General features: G+C 33.5%; 2 protein-coding genes across 2 annotated transcripts; one reads left to right on the forward strand and one right to left on the reverse strand.

The window, feature by feature from the left end:
* Nucleotides 1–2,616: 2,616 nt before the first annotated feature.
* Nucleotides 2,617–5,467, reverse strand: LOC109817261 (protein PLASTID MOVEMENT IMPAIRED 2). The gene is made up of 3 exons (XM_020382478.3): nucleotides 5,285–5,467; nucleotides 4,909–5,057; nucleotides 2,617–4,666 (listed from the first exon to the last, which is right to left on the reverse strand). The coding sequence occupies exons 2-3, from the start codon at nucleotides 5,038–5,040 to the stop codon at nucleotides 3,002–3,004; spliced, it is 1,797 nt and encodes a 598-aa protein (XP_020238067.1). The 5' UTR covers nucleotides 5,041–5,057; nucleotides 5,285–5,467; the 3' UTR covers nucleotides 2,617–3,001.
* Nucleotides 5,468–6,005: 538 nt separating this feature from the next.
* LOC109817253 (uncharacterized) lies at nucleotides 6,006–14,884 on the forward strand. Its single transcript, XM_020382470.3, has 19 exons — nucleotides 6,006–6,496; nucleotides 6,581–6,774; nucleotides 7,278–7,385; nucleotides 7,714–7,884; nucleotides 7,963–8,505; nucleotides 8,890–8,964; nucleotides 9,038–9,166; nucleotides 9,234–9,308; nucleotides 9,398–9,607; nucleotides 9,821–9,973; nucleotides 10,073–10,287; nucleotides 10,601–10,718; nucleotides 10,821–10,953; nucleotides 11,022–11,223; nucleotides 11,315–11,420; nucleotides 11,505–11,645; nucleotides 11,728–11,851; nucleotides 12,001–12,114; nucleotides 14,011–14,884. The coding sequence occupies exons 1-19, from the start codon at nucleotides 6,154–6,156 to the stop codon at nucleotides 14,418–14,420; spliced, it is 3,564 nt and encodes a 1,187-aa protein (XP_020238059.2). The 5' UTR covers nucleotides 6,006–6,153; the 3' UTR covers nucleotides 14,421–14,884.
* Nucleotides 14,885–16,018: the final 1,134 nt, after the last annotated feature.

Raw genomic sequence — 16,018 nt, forward strand, 5'->3', positions numbered from 1 at the left:
TCCGTCGTCCCCACTCGAACAGGCTGTTCTACGCCGGCGGCGAGACCCGCATCCTCTCCGTGGAAGGGCGCAGGCTGGGCAGCCTCTCCTCCTTCCTCTCCCACCTCTCCCACCTCCTCTGTCTCCAGCAGCCCTTCAGTCTGAAGTACCAGCTCCCCCACCACCCTCTCGACTCCCTCATTTCTCTCAGCTCCGATGAAGACTTGCACATCTTCCTCCAGGAGCTCCACCGCGCCGCCCCCACCTCCCGCCTCAGGCTCTTCCTCTTCCCCCACATTAATACAAATGTTCCACACTTTCCACAACTTTTACCATTTCAACCAACTCTCCTAAACCCATTACCCTTTCCCCACCTCTCCCCTCTATACCTTCTGCCTATTGCTCCCACTACACACCTCAACTCCCATGCAACTCATACTCAACACACTCATCAAACTGCATCTTTCCTTTGCAATCCAAATCACCAACAACAAATGGATGCTTATCCTATGCCTCATCAATCACAATCTAAGACTACATCTTTTACTACGTGTGGAGATGAACTAGACAATGACCTTGCTCGTCTTCAGATATACAAATCTCAGCCCCCACCTCCTTCATTGCCTTCCAATTACCAAACCACCATGTCAGACCCTCTTGCTCGGTTGCAAGTAGATAACCTCATGCCGCAGACACAAACACTAGAGTGATTTTAGTTATCTGGAGGATACACTTTTTGTACAAGTTCTATCATGACTTTGAATATTGCTAATCCTATGTTTTCCTCGTCTATGCTGTATAATATATTCAATCTTTTCTGTTGCTTTCGTATAAGAGAATAAATTTGTTTTTATTTATGCCCACAATTTTTGGTTTATAATCGTTTTTGTTTTGTTATGTTCGGGTCACATGAGTTCGGATATGTTCATCTTTCTCCTTGTTTCGTATGGTATGGATATGTCTCCAATTACTTCTCTTGTAACATGATGGGTATGTTTTTAACATTAAATTAATTATTGAAGAGAATTTAATACTTTTTGTTTTTTAATAAAAGTTATGTAAAAAATATACGCATCAAGTGTTAAATTTTTCTTTTTCGTTCCTAGACTATTATCTTAAAGGGTGAGATAGCTGATCTTAAAATTTAATGAGACTACATACACAAGACAATATTCGAATATCTAATTTTATTTAAACGTGGATTAATCCCTACTGCTGCTGCTGAGATATTTAATTAATATGTATTAATTATTTTTTTTCTCTTTAAATTCTCTAAGCTGATAAAAGAAATTATCTCTTTAAATTCAATCACGTGAGCTTGGGCGTATCCAGAAGGTCTTGAGAACCTTACACGACTGAAGAGGAATGACAGAAACATTCGTACAGATCTCATATGGATAAGGATTATTTGTCTTTTCTCTCTCGCCGCCAAAATTAGGATTGGATTTTTTCTGACCGAGTTTATTTTAAATTTTAAAAGAAATAATTATCACAAATATTTATTACATTAAAAGTATAAAAATAAGTGATGAATATATTTTTTTTAATAAGATTCCCTTAGTTCAATTATCTCAAAATAAACTTAATTGATGTTCATATTTTTTATTTTTTTTAATTATGTATATAATTTTCTATGCAACTAGTTTTCTCCTGGTCTAAAGAAACAATGGATAACCTTATAGGTTTATATAAACTTACGTCATATTCCTGATGAACACGTATTACGGATTGTTTTATTTTAATCGGTGATTTCAAATTCGAATTTTATATATGCGGATGTATTAAATGCTTGATAGAGAAAAACAGTACCTGCAGTGATTTTACTCCCTCAAATGATATTTTCTCCAGTGAAATTATATATATAAAGAATATATATGTTGAGATTATGTGTATGTTTAAATACTTATCTTAAATTTTATATCTTTATAATTTTTTTATAATATAAACTTAACTAATCTAATTATTGAATTATATGATATTATATTTAATATTATTTTATATTAAATTTTATAGGTTTTTAAAATTATTTAATAATTTATTATATTATATTATTTTAATGTATAATACAATATTGAAAATATGTGTAAATGTTTTTTTTAGAAAATATTTTTAAAAAATTTTAAATTATGAAAAAAATTGATATATGAGTATAATATTATATAATTCAATGATTGGATAAATTAAATTTGCATTATACAAAGATTTCCTAAATCTTGTATCATTATTTCTATTAATAAGCCAATAAATATTAATATTATGATCATTATTGTATTTATTGTATAAATTATGACACCTTGTTTTAGTTACTTATGGGATGGTTTGAAAATCGATTAAGTCTTACTATGAGACGTATTTGACAAATTGATTGACCATCGATTAAAAGGTCGACTCAATTCACTCAGTTGACGGGAGATCAATATCATACATAATTCTTTAGACTCAAGTGCTAAAAGTACAAAGAGTCTAAGTGATTGGACTACTTAAACATTAAGAGATCGATATGATACACAATCTTATAAACTTGCAAATGAAAGTGTGAAGAATCTATGTGCTTCGACCTACTCAATCGGTAGGAGACTGACACGCCTGCTTTCTTCTATGTGTTTGTGGCCTTGAGAATAAACTAGAGTTTAAAACTAAAAGCAAACTACTTTCAGTCTTGGACATATATAACTATTAACATAGGTGAAAAGAACACGAGTCACACAAGGGAATAAATAAGGAAAGAAGTAAGAACATGAATTTGTATAATATAGTTATGTAGCCGTCACTCATAAACAAATGTACAAGTGTTTTTTTTTTTTTCCCATGTTGCTTCAATGTACTTCTATCAAGTCCTAATTAATGATTATTACCTTATGGACAAAACCTAGATAGTAACATGTATTGTTAGTGTCATTCTCTCATTAAAATTAGAATTTTATTCAACAAATTTACATTAATAATAAAATTCTAATTTTGATTAGAGAATATCACTGTCAACACCAATAGGACTACATCATAGGTTTTATTAATTCTTCCCTTATAGAGTGCTAGTGTTTCTCTTCCCTTTAAAAAACTTGGCAAAATTTGGTATCACCTTCTTTTTCTTCTTAACAATGAAAGGACTCACACGAGGTGAAGCAGACTTGTGAACCTTATAACCTCTAGAAGGAGTCATACTACCATCCGACTTCATGCTCTTTCGTGACATGGCACGCTGCAACTCCCTAGGTGGATTATTATTCTTTTCACGTACTTTTCTTGACCAATTCTCAAACTCTTCATTACCAACTCTCTTTGGAACCAACTTTTCTTTAGCATAAATCTCCAATTTTGCCTCAGCCACCTTAGTCTTCATCATTATTTCCTTCTCACTGGCCCTCATAGCCTCAACCCACGCCTTAGCTGCTTCAGCTTTCTTGTCAGCAATTTCATTTGCCTCGGCTGCATGGTTAGTCAAATACTCATATTCGAACTTTGAGATAATAATAGCCTTTGTTGTTGTGAAACTTAAACTTCTCTCTCTCATGGTATTCTCTGTTAGAATCTTCAGCTTCTCTAAGGCTAAACTTTCTGAGGATTTTGCTGCTTCAAGATCCTGCATGGCACCTTGTAATCTTTCCTCATTCACGTTCATCTCCAACAAAGCTTTTCTAATCTCTTCTTTTGTGGTTGCAACCTCTTCGTTTATAAGCTCTTTTTCTTTGGTTGCTGCTTCTGTTTCGGACTTCAGCTTATCAAGAGTTTGTGTTAAGTTAGTGACTATTGATTTGGCTTTTCCCTCAGCAGCAGACACAGCTTCTAGTTTAGATTTTGCTCTCAAAAGCTTGTAACTCATGTTTCGTACTTTAGTACCAACTTTTGACTCACCATTCTTTATATAAACCGTGGCAGCTTTAACATGCTTCAACTCATTTCTTGTAACATCCATAGAGGTCATAAACCTAAAACCTTTCTCTCTAATCGAAGCCAAGTCTTTCTTTGCAGCTTCTATTTCTTCTTTTATAGTCTCTATCACACCAATTCCTTCCACATGCTCCATGCTCTCACCCCTTTCAACCCTTTTCCTATTTTTCTTAATCAATTTCAATTCCTTCTTCAACATATCAATATCAGACAATGTGGTTGCCAATTTCATTTCAACCTCTTTTGACTCATTTATTTCCTTGATGGCCTCTTTCAGCTTGTTTCTTGTGTTTTCAAGAGCTTCAAAGTCTCTCAGTTCTTTCAAAGCCTCCATCCTGGCCAATTCAACCACCACTTGTTCTTCATTGGCTTCCTCAATCTCCTTCATCAGTTTCTGTGCAACTCTTGAGCATAACAGCGTGTTTGATCTTGATGCTTCAATTTCCTTCTCAGCTCGCAGTTTCTCTTCCAAAACAGAAGCCATGTCAAGCTTAAGTTGGAACAGTTCTAGTTTAGCACATTCCAATTCTCTCATCACTTGTGAATACTCGTTGTTGTTATTGTTATCATTCTTGTTTGCCTTCCCATACTTCTTTAGTGATGCAATATCTCGGATTTGAGCTTTTGCCTTGTGGCTGGATTCACCAATCATAGAGAAAAGATCTTTCACTGTCTTTTTAGCATTAGAAAGCTCAGTTTCTGCTTGAGCTTTTGCAGATTCTGCTGCCCGTTTGCTCTCTTTGTACTGAACAATATCCCTACTTGTTCTATGGAGTTCTTTTGTTTTTGAAGAGTGCTTCTGAGGAATATTTAAGAAAAACGATGCTGTTAACAAGTGCTCTAAATATTTTTCAATTTTATGAGAAAAAAATAGATAATACTGGGTTACATATCATGTAGAGAGACGACGTTAACACTTTCTTTGGATTACATAAAGAGTGTCTTAGTATTTTTGTTGAGAAAAATACACACAAAATAAAATAGTAGAGTGAATGCCATAACATAAACTGCATGTAGATGAAGATTAATGGAGGTACATACCGTAGGGAAATCTTTCTTCAGCAAAGGACTATTAACATCTGTAACTGTAAACCTATTACCGTATAAGTTAACAGCTGCTTTAACCAAACCAACTTTTGTTGTGTTACCAGGCTTTGAGGCTGAGCCATCCATGTTTGTATATCCTATTCCTGCTTAGAATCATTGAGAATTTATCAGCTTTTTCTCTGGTTCATCCACTACCAAACAGAAGGTTCAATTCAAATTATATAAATAAGAATTGTTCACTCTTTTTTAGTTTGTTCTATAATAATAACCACTTTGAACTAGCAGTTGCAAAAGGGTAACACAAAAGCATAAAGCAGTGACATAGGAAACCAGCATAAAGCATAAAGCATAAAGGTTTCAAATGGCTTACCTGAGTGAGATTGTTGTAGGAGAATGGTTAGCTCAAAAATCAAACATGTTAGGATGGACAAAGTTTGTGGCTGAGAATTGTAATAAGCTGCTCAAAGGGTTGAGAACTAGGTCCACGTACGTGACTGGCTGCTATTGGACATGTCCTACTATTATTCCTTACAGTTTTTTTGTACACTATTCTCTTCTTCTTCTTCAAAATATTATTGTTAAGTTGTTCTCAAATGTATTTTATTCCATTGGACCAATCAATTAAGATATCATTTTCATTCTTTGTCTTCTTCGTTTCTGCTTCGTTTTCCTTTACTGCAAAGATGGGAATATAGTATCCACCAGTGCTTGCATTTTCTGATAAAACACAATTTTATGATATTATTTAAAATAATCTAGAGAAAGATTCCATTTCTATTTCTAGCGTCCAATGAGCGCCAACTCAAGACCATAATTAGTATTGGCTTTTTTACAGCATCATGATTTTGAAAGTTCTTATAATTCCATCGTCACCGGTTGCATCAGTCGTTTTTATTCGTAATATTTCACTAATATATTTGATAACTATACGTTGGGAATTTAAAAATATGTTCAAGAAAATAATAACTTGTAATATAATATCCGATTCAAGAAAAAAAAAAAAAAAAAAAAAGTTCAATTATTTTTTAATCCTTAAATATTATAATTTTAATAGTATAACTTTTTAGTTTCTATAAATAAATATTTTATCCGATTGATGAGAAGAAAAAAAGAGAGAGAATAATGAGTGTGTTGCATTGGAGAATGGTTGGTGTAAGAAGAAGGAAGAAGCGAAAAGCGCGGGATGGGAGTTAAAAGAAAGAGAAGCGGAAGAATGGGGTGGAAAGAGAGGGATGAAAAATGGAAGTGGAGCGAGCGTCGCTGTGCAATTGCGTGGTGAACTTTCTGTTGGAAGAGAACTACATTCTGACCGCCTTCGAGCTTCTCCACGAGCTTCTCGACGATGGGCGCCACGACCAAGCCATCCGCCTCCAGCAGTACTTCTCCGACCCCTCCCGCTTCCCTCCCAACCAGATCTCCCGCCTCAACTCCCTCTCCCTCTCCGCCGCCGATCCCCAATCCCTCCTCCACCTCAAGAACCAGGCCCAACACAAGTCCGCCATCACCGACTACGAGCTCCGCCTCGCCAACGAAGACATCGCCAAACTCAAATCTCAGTTGCACTCCCTCACGCACCTTCACGGTCTCCTTTCTCCTTACATTTTCAATCACTTCATCTAATTCTAATCTTACTAACTCCATTCGTTCATATATACGTTACATGCAGCCTCGCCGTCCAATGCCGATCTTTCTCTTTCCGACTCACAGACTCGCCCACACAAACTAACTCATAATACTTCCTTCTCTGCTTCTGCTCTCGGACCGCTCAAGGATACGGAACGTCGAGATCTTAATTCTGCCGTCAAGGAATATTTGCTTAACGCCGGCTACAAACTCACTGCAATCACATTTTATGAAGAGGTATTCACTTTCTTACAAGATAACACCATTTAAGAGACAATGCAAGTGCCATCACATTTTATCTTTAACTTAATTTTAACTCCCAAATTATATCTTAAATATCATCTTCATCTGTATTGTGATTTAAAAGCTATGCCAACTTCCACAAATAATTGTTGAAAAATTTTTATTTTCAAAATTGAAGAATAATGAAAATTTTTATAAAACAAGATTTTGCATAATTCAAAGACAATATATGATTGACACATTATGAATTCACTTTTCTTTTCTTTTTTTTCTCCTTTTTCTCACTTTAACTAAGAAGTGAATGAATTTTAAAAATTATAGGGGAGGTATGCTATATTTAAACAGACCTCAGAGGAGGTGAATGCAATTTTTCCTACTTTTATAATAACTAGTAACTACTTTGAAATCATCAAAACAATGATTTTTGATTAGTTGAAGTTGCAAATTTTACATTGACAATACATGACAATTAAATTAAACTCTAACTGTTCCTGTAGGTTGCAGACCAGAACTTGGACAATTGGCAGAATACACGTGCAATAATACCGCAAGCCTTGCGTCATTATTATTATCAGTATCTTTCATCAACTTCGGAGGTAGCAGAGGTGAATATTTAACTCATGGTGTAGGCAAGTTGCTCATCAAATACTATCTAAAGAAGTGTTGCTAAATTGCCCAGCTGGTTGTTTATAAATTTGATTTGATTTGTTGTCTTAACTTGACTTGGCTTCTTAATCTTACTATTACACATTACTGTAAATTTCGGTTTTAAGCTTTCCTTTCTGCTTAATAAATGCGACTTTGTTATAATATAAAGGAATTGATTGACTTCTATTGATTTTTAATAGGTGAATATGTAAACCAAATGTAATATTGTTTCCAAAATCCAAATTACTACAGTATATGTTGAATCACGCGTGTATAAATATGCAGGAAAAAATTGCCCATGTTGGAGGAAATGAAACACTGCTGAAAGCAAATGAGAGGGTGAATCAAGAAAAGGAGAGCTCGTTGAAGGACAAAGATTTGGCAGATGGTCAAATAGGAGCATTAACTAAATCCTTGGAGGCACTGCAGAAGGATCTTAAAGACAAAGAGAACCTGGTATTCCTGTTGACTTAACAAAGAGATACCGTTTAACAATCTAAAATTTCTATTATGATTACTAATATTAACTTTTAGGTGCAAGTTTTAAAGCAGTCCTTGGAGAATCAAAGAAAAGAGCTCAATGATAACAGAGTTGAGATCAGTATGCTTAAAATGGGTATTGAACGGTCTGGTTCTGGAATGAATCTGGTTGTTAGTGATGTAGACAATTCTCAACCTGAATCTTTAGATAAGTACAAGGAAGAAATTAAGAAATTGCAAATGGAAGTTGAATGGTTGAAGGAAAAGAATATTGGAGTTCGTGAACCTGGAAATTTTATTCGTTCTGAAAATGAAACTGAGGACAAAGTGATAGAGATTCATGAGGACCAAGGTTCAATTTCTTACCCTGTTGATGCAGCATTGGATGTCATACTCAATGAAGATGCTCAATCAACAACTTTTAAAACTCTTGAGGAATATGCTGATAAACATGAAGATGTGCCTCTCGCAAAAGCAAATATTTCTTTTGAAAATAGTGAAGATGTCTCTGAACAAAATGTAGGCAAGCAAGAAGGGGATAGCAGGTTAAATGCAAAATCAGACAGTGGAAACGATGAAGCAAGATCTAAGAAGATGGCAAGTACATTCTATTTTTGCTTTAGGAAATCCTTAAACATCATTATTTTTTAGTTTCTAGTTGTCTAGCTTTAACTTTTTTACATCATCATCCAATTAATTTTGCGTCACCCTTACAGAGTTTGGTTATGATAACAAGTGGAAATTCTTTTAATGATATGGTAAAACTTGTCTAGATGTCACATTGATAATGCATAAAAATTAAAATCTCACTGACTTTAGTAGTATCTCATGGTTTCGATTGCTAGTAATGAAGTGCTTGTGCAAACATAAAAGAGTGAAAATCCCACTCCTCAATGAAGGAATAAATGGAAGTCAGACTGGTGAAATTTTAAGCAAATGATTCTTTTTTTCAGTTTCTTATATATGTTTATGCTTTGACAGGGATTAGGAACCATTCAGATACTTGCAGACGCTTTGCCTAAAATTGTTCCGTATGTCCTGATCAACCATCGTGAGGTGGCCACTCATTAATTTTGTTTACACTTATGCAAACTTCAACATATGTTGCATTAGTGTTGTTTGATTGCAGGAACTGCTTCCTCTAATGATGTGTGCAATTGAACACCACCCAGATAGCAGGACTCGGGATTCTTTGACCCATACATTATTTAACTTAATCAAGCGTCCTGATGAAATACAGAGACGAATTATAATGGATGTAAGTTATATTGGTTTCTTATGTTAGTTTAAAGATTCTGGTTTAAATGCAACTTTGATCATTTCAGGCATGTGTCAGCCTTGCAAAGAATGTTGGAGAGATGAGAACAGAAACAGAATTGCTTCCTCAATGTTGGGAACAAGTATATTCTGGCCATAATTTTTCACTTCTATTTGCCATTCTGACTTAGGAACCAGGTTTTCAGGGTTTCTTTTGTGTTATGGATTTTAGATAAACCACATGTACGAGGAGCGTAGACTGCTCGTTGCTCAATCATGTGGAGAGCTTGCAGAGTTCGTACGGCCTGAGATTCGGGATTCTCTTATTTTATCTATTGTGCAGCAACTAATAGAGGATTCTGCCACTATTGTTCGAGAGGCTGCCTCGCATAATTTGGCTCTGCTGCTTCCACTTTTTCAAAACACGGAAAAATATTTCAAGGTCAGCCTCACTATATATGCTTCGAGGCAATCATGGAGAAGATTTCTGACTTTAAAGATTTGATCTGCAATGTAAGCTCTGCAACAGGTTGACGGGACAGTATAGGGAATGGAGCCTTTTACCCTTATCATACATAATATGACAACTTTTAATAAAACAACAAAAAGGAATACAGATAGTGTTGGTCCAATTCTTTGTTTTATTTGTTGTTAGGTGGAGGAGTTGATGTTCCAATTGATTTGTAATCCCTCAGGAGTGGTGGTCGAAACTACTCTCAAGGAATTGGTTCCTGCAGTTATAAAGTGGGGAAACAAATTGGACCACGTTTTGAATGTTTTACTCTCACATATTTTGAGCTCTGCTCAGGTCTTTCTTTTCCATATGTGCTTTCAGTTGTCCCTTGTGACACAGAACTTAATCCTTGTTGGCAATTATTTGAGTTGAATTTCATCCCTTGCGTTGCAGCATTGTCCACCTCTTTCTGTAATCGAAGGGTGTATGGAGTCACATCTACATTCATTGGGTGAAAGAGAGCGCTGGAATATAGATGTTCTATTGAGAATGCTGGTGGAATTGCTTCCTTTGGTGCACCAGAAAGCAATTGAGACATGTCCCTTCTCGTCCACAGTAGAATCTACGCAAGTTGTGTTTTCTACCACATTGCTTGAATTGTATGCAAGGTAAGCTTGACACGAAATGTTCACTTTGAAATATTAACATTAGGACCTGTAAAAGAATTGATGCAACTGATCTTTGGGTCTTAAAGTCACATCCTTCCATACATGAGTTCCTGTTTGGAAGATGGGGGAAAGAGGGACAGTGAGTGGATGGATAGGTAGCAGGTCAGGTTTGGTGCCCGGAACCCTCTAGCTTTCTATGCTTGACTCGTTGTATTATATATGCATTGTAGGCATGCATCTGCAGAAACACAAACTGTGCCTGACTGCAGAACAAAAACAGTGACTGATTTCAAATGGTTTTCATTTTTGCTAGGAGTCATGTTGAATGGGAGGCATTTGACTGGATGCATGTTGAGTGCTTTCCTAAATTGATACAGCTAGCTTGCTTGTTACCATGGAAAGAAGATAATCTACGGAGCCGAATATCGAAGGTCACTTGTCTATCTTTTCTGTTGTTTTTTTTTTTACTTTGTTTTTTATGTTCTGTAGCATTAGCAACTGAATAACGTCTTATCAAAATAATGTAATTGCAGTTTCTGTTATCTGTTTCTGAAAGGTTTGGGGATTCCTACATGACATGCATCATGCTACCTGTATTTTTAACAGCAGTTGGGGATGATGCCGATTTGATATTTTTTCCTAGTTCCATTCATTCAAAAATTAAAGGTAATGATTCTTCAATTATTCCGTTAAATATTTACATAACTGCTTTATGTTTGAAAGTTTGCTTGTAGGTTTGAGACCAAGATCTGTTGTTTCGGAGAAGCTTTCCACGTCGTGTGTCCTACCATTGCTGTTGGCTGGTGTTTTAAGTGCTCCTGGAAAACGTAAACAATTAGAAGAGTACACAAGAAAGCTGTTAGTAGAAGACAATTCGAAGGAGAATCCGCCGACAAAGCACTCTCTTGAGATCATTAATGCTGTCCGCTTCATTTGGTTTGTACATCACACTTTTATTACTTTTATATTCTTAAAATCGATAGTAGTATTTTAACCAATTTGAGTCAGTAGCTTTCTTATAATGCAGCATATATGAAGAAAACCATGGTATGGTATTTAATATACTGTGGGAAATGGTTGTTAGCTCTAACGTGAACATGAAAATAAGTGCTGCCAAGCTTCTAAAAGCCATTGTAAGCTAATCGTTTTTTTTTTTTCAGTTACTTCTAGTTAGATCTCATAAATGCCAAAGCTGACATAGAGGTCTTCAATAATAGGTGCCATATATTGATGCAAAGGTTGCTTCAACTCATGCTTTGCCTGCCCTAGTTACTCTTGGATCTGACCAAAACCTCAATGTGAAGTGTGCCAGCATTGATGCATTTGGTGCTGTGGCTCAACGCTTTAAAAATGAGATGGTATCTGTCGCTAGTATATATGCTTGGGTTTTATTGCTAAAATGTTGATGCTATTCAAATGACCAAACATGATATATTGCAGATAGTTGACAAGATACGTGTTCAAATGGGCGCTTTTCTTGAAGATGGATCCCATGAAGCTACAATTGCTGTCATTCGAGCGTTGGTGGTGGCAATACCGAATACAACTGAACAACTCAGAGATTATATCCTTAACTTTTTTTTGTGTGGAAAGGAAAAAGTTCAGAAATTTGTGGTGTCCTGACATGATATCTCATTTTCTTAGTCATTTGCATTTTCTGTTGGCTTTCAAACTCTCTTAAATTAAGCAGTTTGTTTCTTAACCTTGATGTACATCTTTTATCCAAGATTTCTCAACTTACAGCGGTGCCTATTACAAGTGATTTAATGCAACGGCGAGAAAGAGCCAATGCATTTTGCGAGGCAATCCGTGCTCTGGATGCTACAGGTTTGCTCAACTAAATATATTACTCTTACCTTTCCGCACCCTTAAGATATTTTTCTGGTAATCAAGTCAAAGAGTAATAATACTAATATTATCATATGGATGATGGATGTAGGCTTAACAAGGTTTCTTTGAAATCTTTGGCCATCTTCTTTGTCTTGGATGTTTTGGCAGGAATTTATTTGGTATCCAACCATAAACCTAAAGTAATATTTTGATATATTATCTTTTTATTTTAATTGATCAGAGAATGAGATAATATTTGGGACGATGTTTGATATTTGAGTAGATTTAAGTGCTACATTGACAGTGAATTCTTACTCTTAGAGGCTGGTTAATAAACGAAATGTTTTTTTTTTCTTTCATGAGAATCTTAAATAAAAATTTTTGGTTTCTCATGTTTGATAGCTATTTAAAAAGAATTCTCGAAAATAGAGTTTCTTGGAAATAATTTTTATCTCACTTTTTTACAAAAAATTCTTATGAGGACGAGAATTCAATTTTTTCGAGTTAAAGAAAAAGTTTTATTTATATAAAAAGACTACAATATCTCCTTTTTAAACAAAAAACATCTCTTGCTCTCCTTCTATTTCTCTTTCCCCTCTTTCTCTCCCACTATCACTCCCCCTCTCTTCCTCTCTCTCTCTCCCTCTCTCTCTCTCTCTCTCTCTCTCTCTCCTATTTCTCTTTCTCTCTCTCTCTGTGTCTCTCACTCTCACTCCCCCTCTCTCCTTTTCTCCGCCTCCCATATCTCTATTTTTCTCTCTCTCTCTCTCACTCTTTCTTGTATTTCATTATTTATTGACTTGTCAATTTTAATAATATTATTAAAATTTGTTTTGTTTTTTAATGGTATTTGTTAATACTTATTTATTCATTTATTTATTTTTATTTGGATGAAATGAAATAATATATTTTTATCCTTAATTATTATATACCATTTTCCTTTGTTTATTTCTTTTCTTGAATTCTATATTTAAATAATTTTAACTATAATCTTTCAACTTTTTAAAATAGTTTAATGTCATATTCATAATAAGATTTGAGTAAATAAATATATTTAATAAATTTATTTTAATAAATGATATTTTTGTAAAAAGAATTTATATATTCAAGAATATATTATTATGACTAAACATGAAAATCTTTAATTCTCTGAAATTTTGTATGAATATTTCCATGAACTTTTATTATAAATAATCAAATAGGTTTTAGTTATTTTCAGGATTTATAATTCTTAAGAATTAAAATTTCTGGATATGAAAAAACTCCTCCGTTACCAAACATCTTAGAGTAATGATTCAGAAATCATTTTTAAATATTAATATTATGGTATTATTGATTCATCAGGGATATTGGTAATTGATACTGTCATAGGCTATAGTTTTTGGATCGGTAGTTTTCCCTTTAGCTGTCCAGTTCCCAACGATCTAGTGATCAATGGAAGAATGTTTGAAGAATAAAGTACCAACTATTGTTAAATAAGGTGGCTATTTTATTTTCAAAAATTTTTTTTGTTTAATTGTTGAATACTTGATGTGTCTTTTTTTTTTTTTTATAAATTTATTTTCCATCGTTTCTTTTTCATAAAAACTATCACAAGTCACGACCTCTATGATGAGAAATCACTTGTAGACTTTTTTCTAGTAGTATAAAGTTCAGAATGACAACATTGTAACGTACAAGCTTTATTTGCAAATTGCAATAACTTGTTGATGTTTTAACATTTTTATAGGAGATTAATTAATTCTGTAAAAAGTGCTGATGCTGCAAATTATGAGTTTGGTTGGATACTGGTCCAGCATCAGAATTTTTGACCGAATTAATACTTTTGATTAGCATCCTATCACATATATTTCTTATTTAGCAAGTAGAATTAATTGTGAGTTTATGTAATAGATCTTCATGCAAATAGTGTTCGGGACTTCCTTCTGCCTGCAACACAGAACCTACTAAAAGATTTGGATGCTCTGGATCCAGCACACAAAGAAGCTCTTGAAATTATCATGAAGGAAAGATCTGGGAAAAGTTTTGGTAGTGGTGCAAGTAAGTCGATGGGTTCTCAGTTTGGGCTTGCTTCATCAGTCACCAACTTATTTGGTGAGGGTGGCTTGCTTGGAAAGAGAGAAACCACAGAATCACAATCACAATCACAGTCAGAGAAAGTTGTATCCCCCAACTCCAAGGCTGCTACGTCACAACCACAAGCAGAGGACACTAGATTAAGGCGCATCATGATGGGACATTTCGGCGACATACTTAGGACCAAGGGAAAAACCCAAGACGAAACGCACAACCAGAACCACTAACATGCATTTTTGCCTTCTCATACCATCACTTTTTTTAATTTTATTTTATCAGGTCTTGTTTCCCAAGTACGCCAGAATTTTTGCTTTGGGAACAATTTGATCTTTTTACTAAAAAAAAATCTTATTTTAAAAATAAATTATATCTATTTTAAAAAAATTACTTTTTTTTTTTAAATTTTAAACAAACTGATCTCGAATGGAATCATCTAATCAAGTTGATAGATGACGCGATTTCCCTCTAAATAACTGTAGTAAAAGTGGGACATGAGTTATAGTTACCACAAGGTTCTATCTTTTTTGGGGTTCCTTGCAAGTAAGTATATTGTAATAATCATTATGATATAAATCTCCACTATAACAAACATAGTTCAGCTTTGTACTGTACCGCAAGAAACAAGTTGTAATATAACCGGTTACATGTAATTACATCCATTTAATATTACATTAAAGGCCAAATAACAGTATATACGTGGTGAATTCAATTCAACTCAATTAGTCTTTGATTTTGTTTTTTTTTATTAAAAACGAGTTGTGTAAGGTTATATTTGTTTTTGAAATTGAGTTAAAAATATTATCCAACTCAATTTGTAGTGGGTTATTAGTCAGATGAATTGAAAAAAAAAATAATTATATAAACTACAAATATTTTTTATTTTAACCCCTTGATGATAACTTAAGACAGGATAACCTCTCAGACTTTTATAATTTATATTGTATTGATCTATATATATTACTGTTTATTCAAATAAAAATATTAATAATAAGTAAAATAGATATAATTTGCGAATGAAATTTATATGGATAAATTTATGTGATCAAACTTGAGTCTTGTTAACATAAATGTAACTAATGTCATATTTAAATAAGTTTTATTGTATTTAAATACATATTATATTCAAATAAGAATTAACATATTAATATTATATTACAAATTATTTTTTATTATATAATTTTAGTTCTTTTTTGCTATGTTACATTATTACATACTATTTCTAATATATTATAAAAAAAATTATTTTAATGTTTTTGGTAAGTTGGACAATCTATTGGAGAGCTTATGGAGGATTTAAGTTAGATTTATTATATTTAAATACATATTATATTCAAATAAGAATTAACATATTAATATTAATCAAATAAATTTTTTAAAAGATATATTACAAATTATTTTATTTATATAATTTTAGTTCTTTTTTGCTATATTACATTATTACATACTATTTCTAATATATTATAATTTTTTTTCATGTTTTTGGTAAGTTGGACAATAGATGAAGCATACTAACTTAAGGAGAACTTATGAGAGGGTGAGTGAAAGTGGAGCATGCGGCTTACTTTGCCACCCTCACATGTAAAAAATATTTTTTAGGACACTAAAGTTCTCACGAGTAAAAATCCTATACATTTTCTATTCTCTTCATTTATTTCATTATTAAAGTTTTGAAAGTATATATCACACTCTTCTTAAAATATGTATCATCTTTCTTTTATTTTATTTCTTAACAAATTTTAAAATGACATAAAAAAAATGGAAAGGATTCAAATTCATTCTTGAAAGAACCTTGCATGAATTTAAACATTATTAATTTTGCATAAAG

This window comes from Cajanus cajan, chromosome 2, assembly GCF_000230855.2.
Source record: "Cajanus cajan strain Asha chromosome 2, NIPB_CcT2T_4, whole genome shotgun sequence".
Classification (NCBI taxonomy): Eukaryota; Viridiplantae; Streptophyta; class Magnoliopsida; order Fabales; family Fabaceae; genus Cajanus; species Cajanus cajan.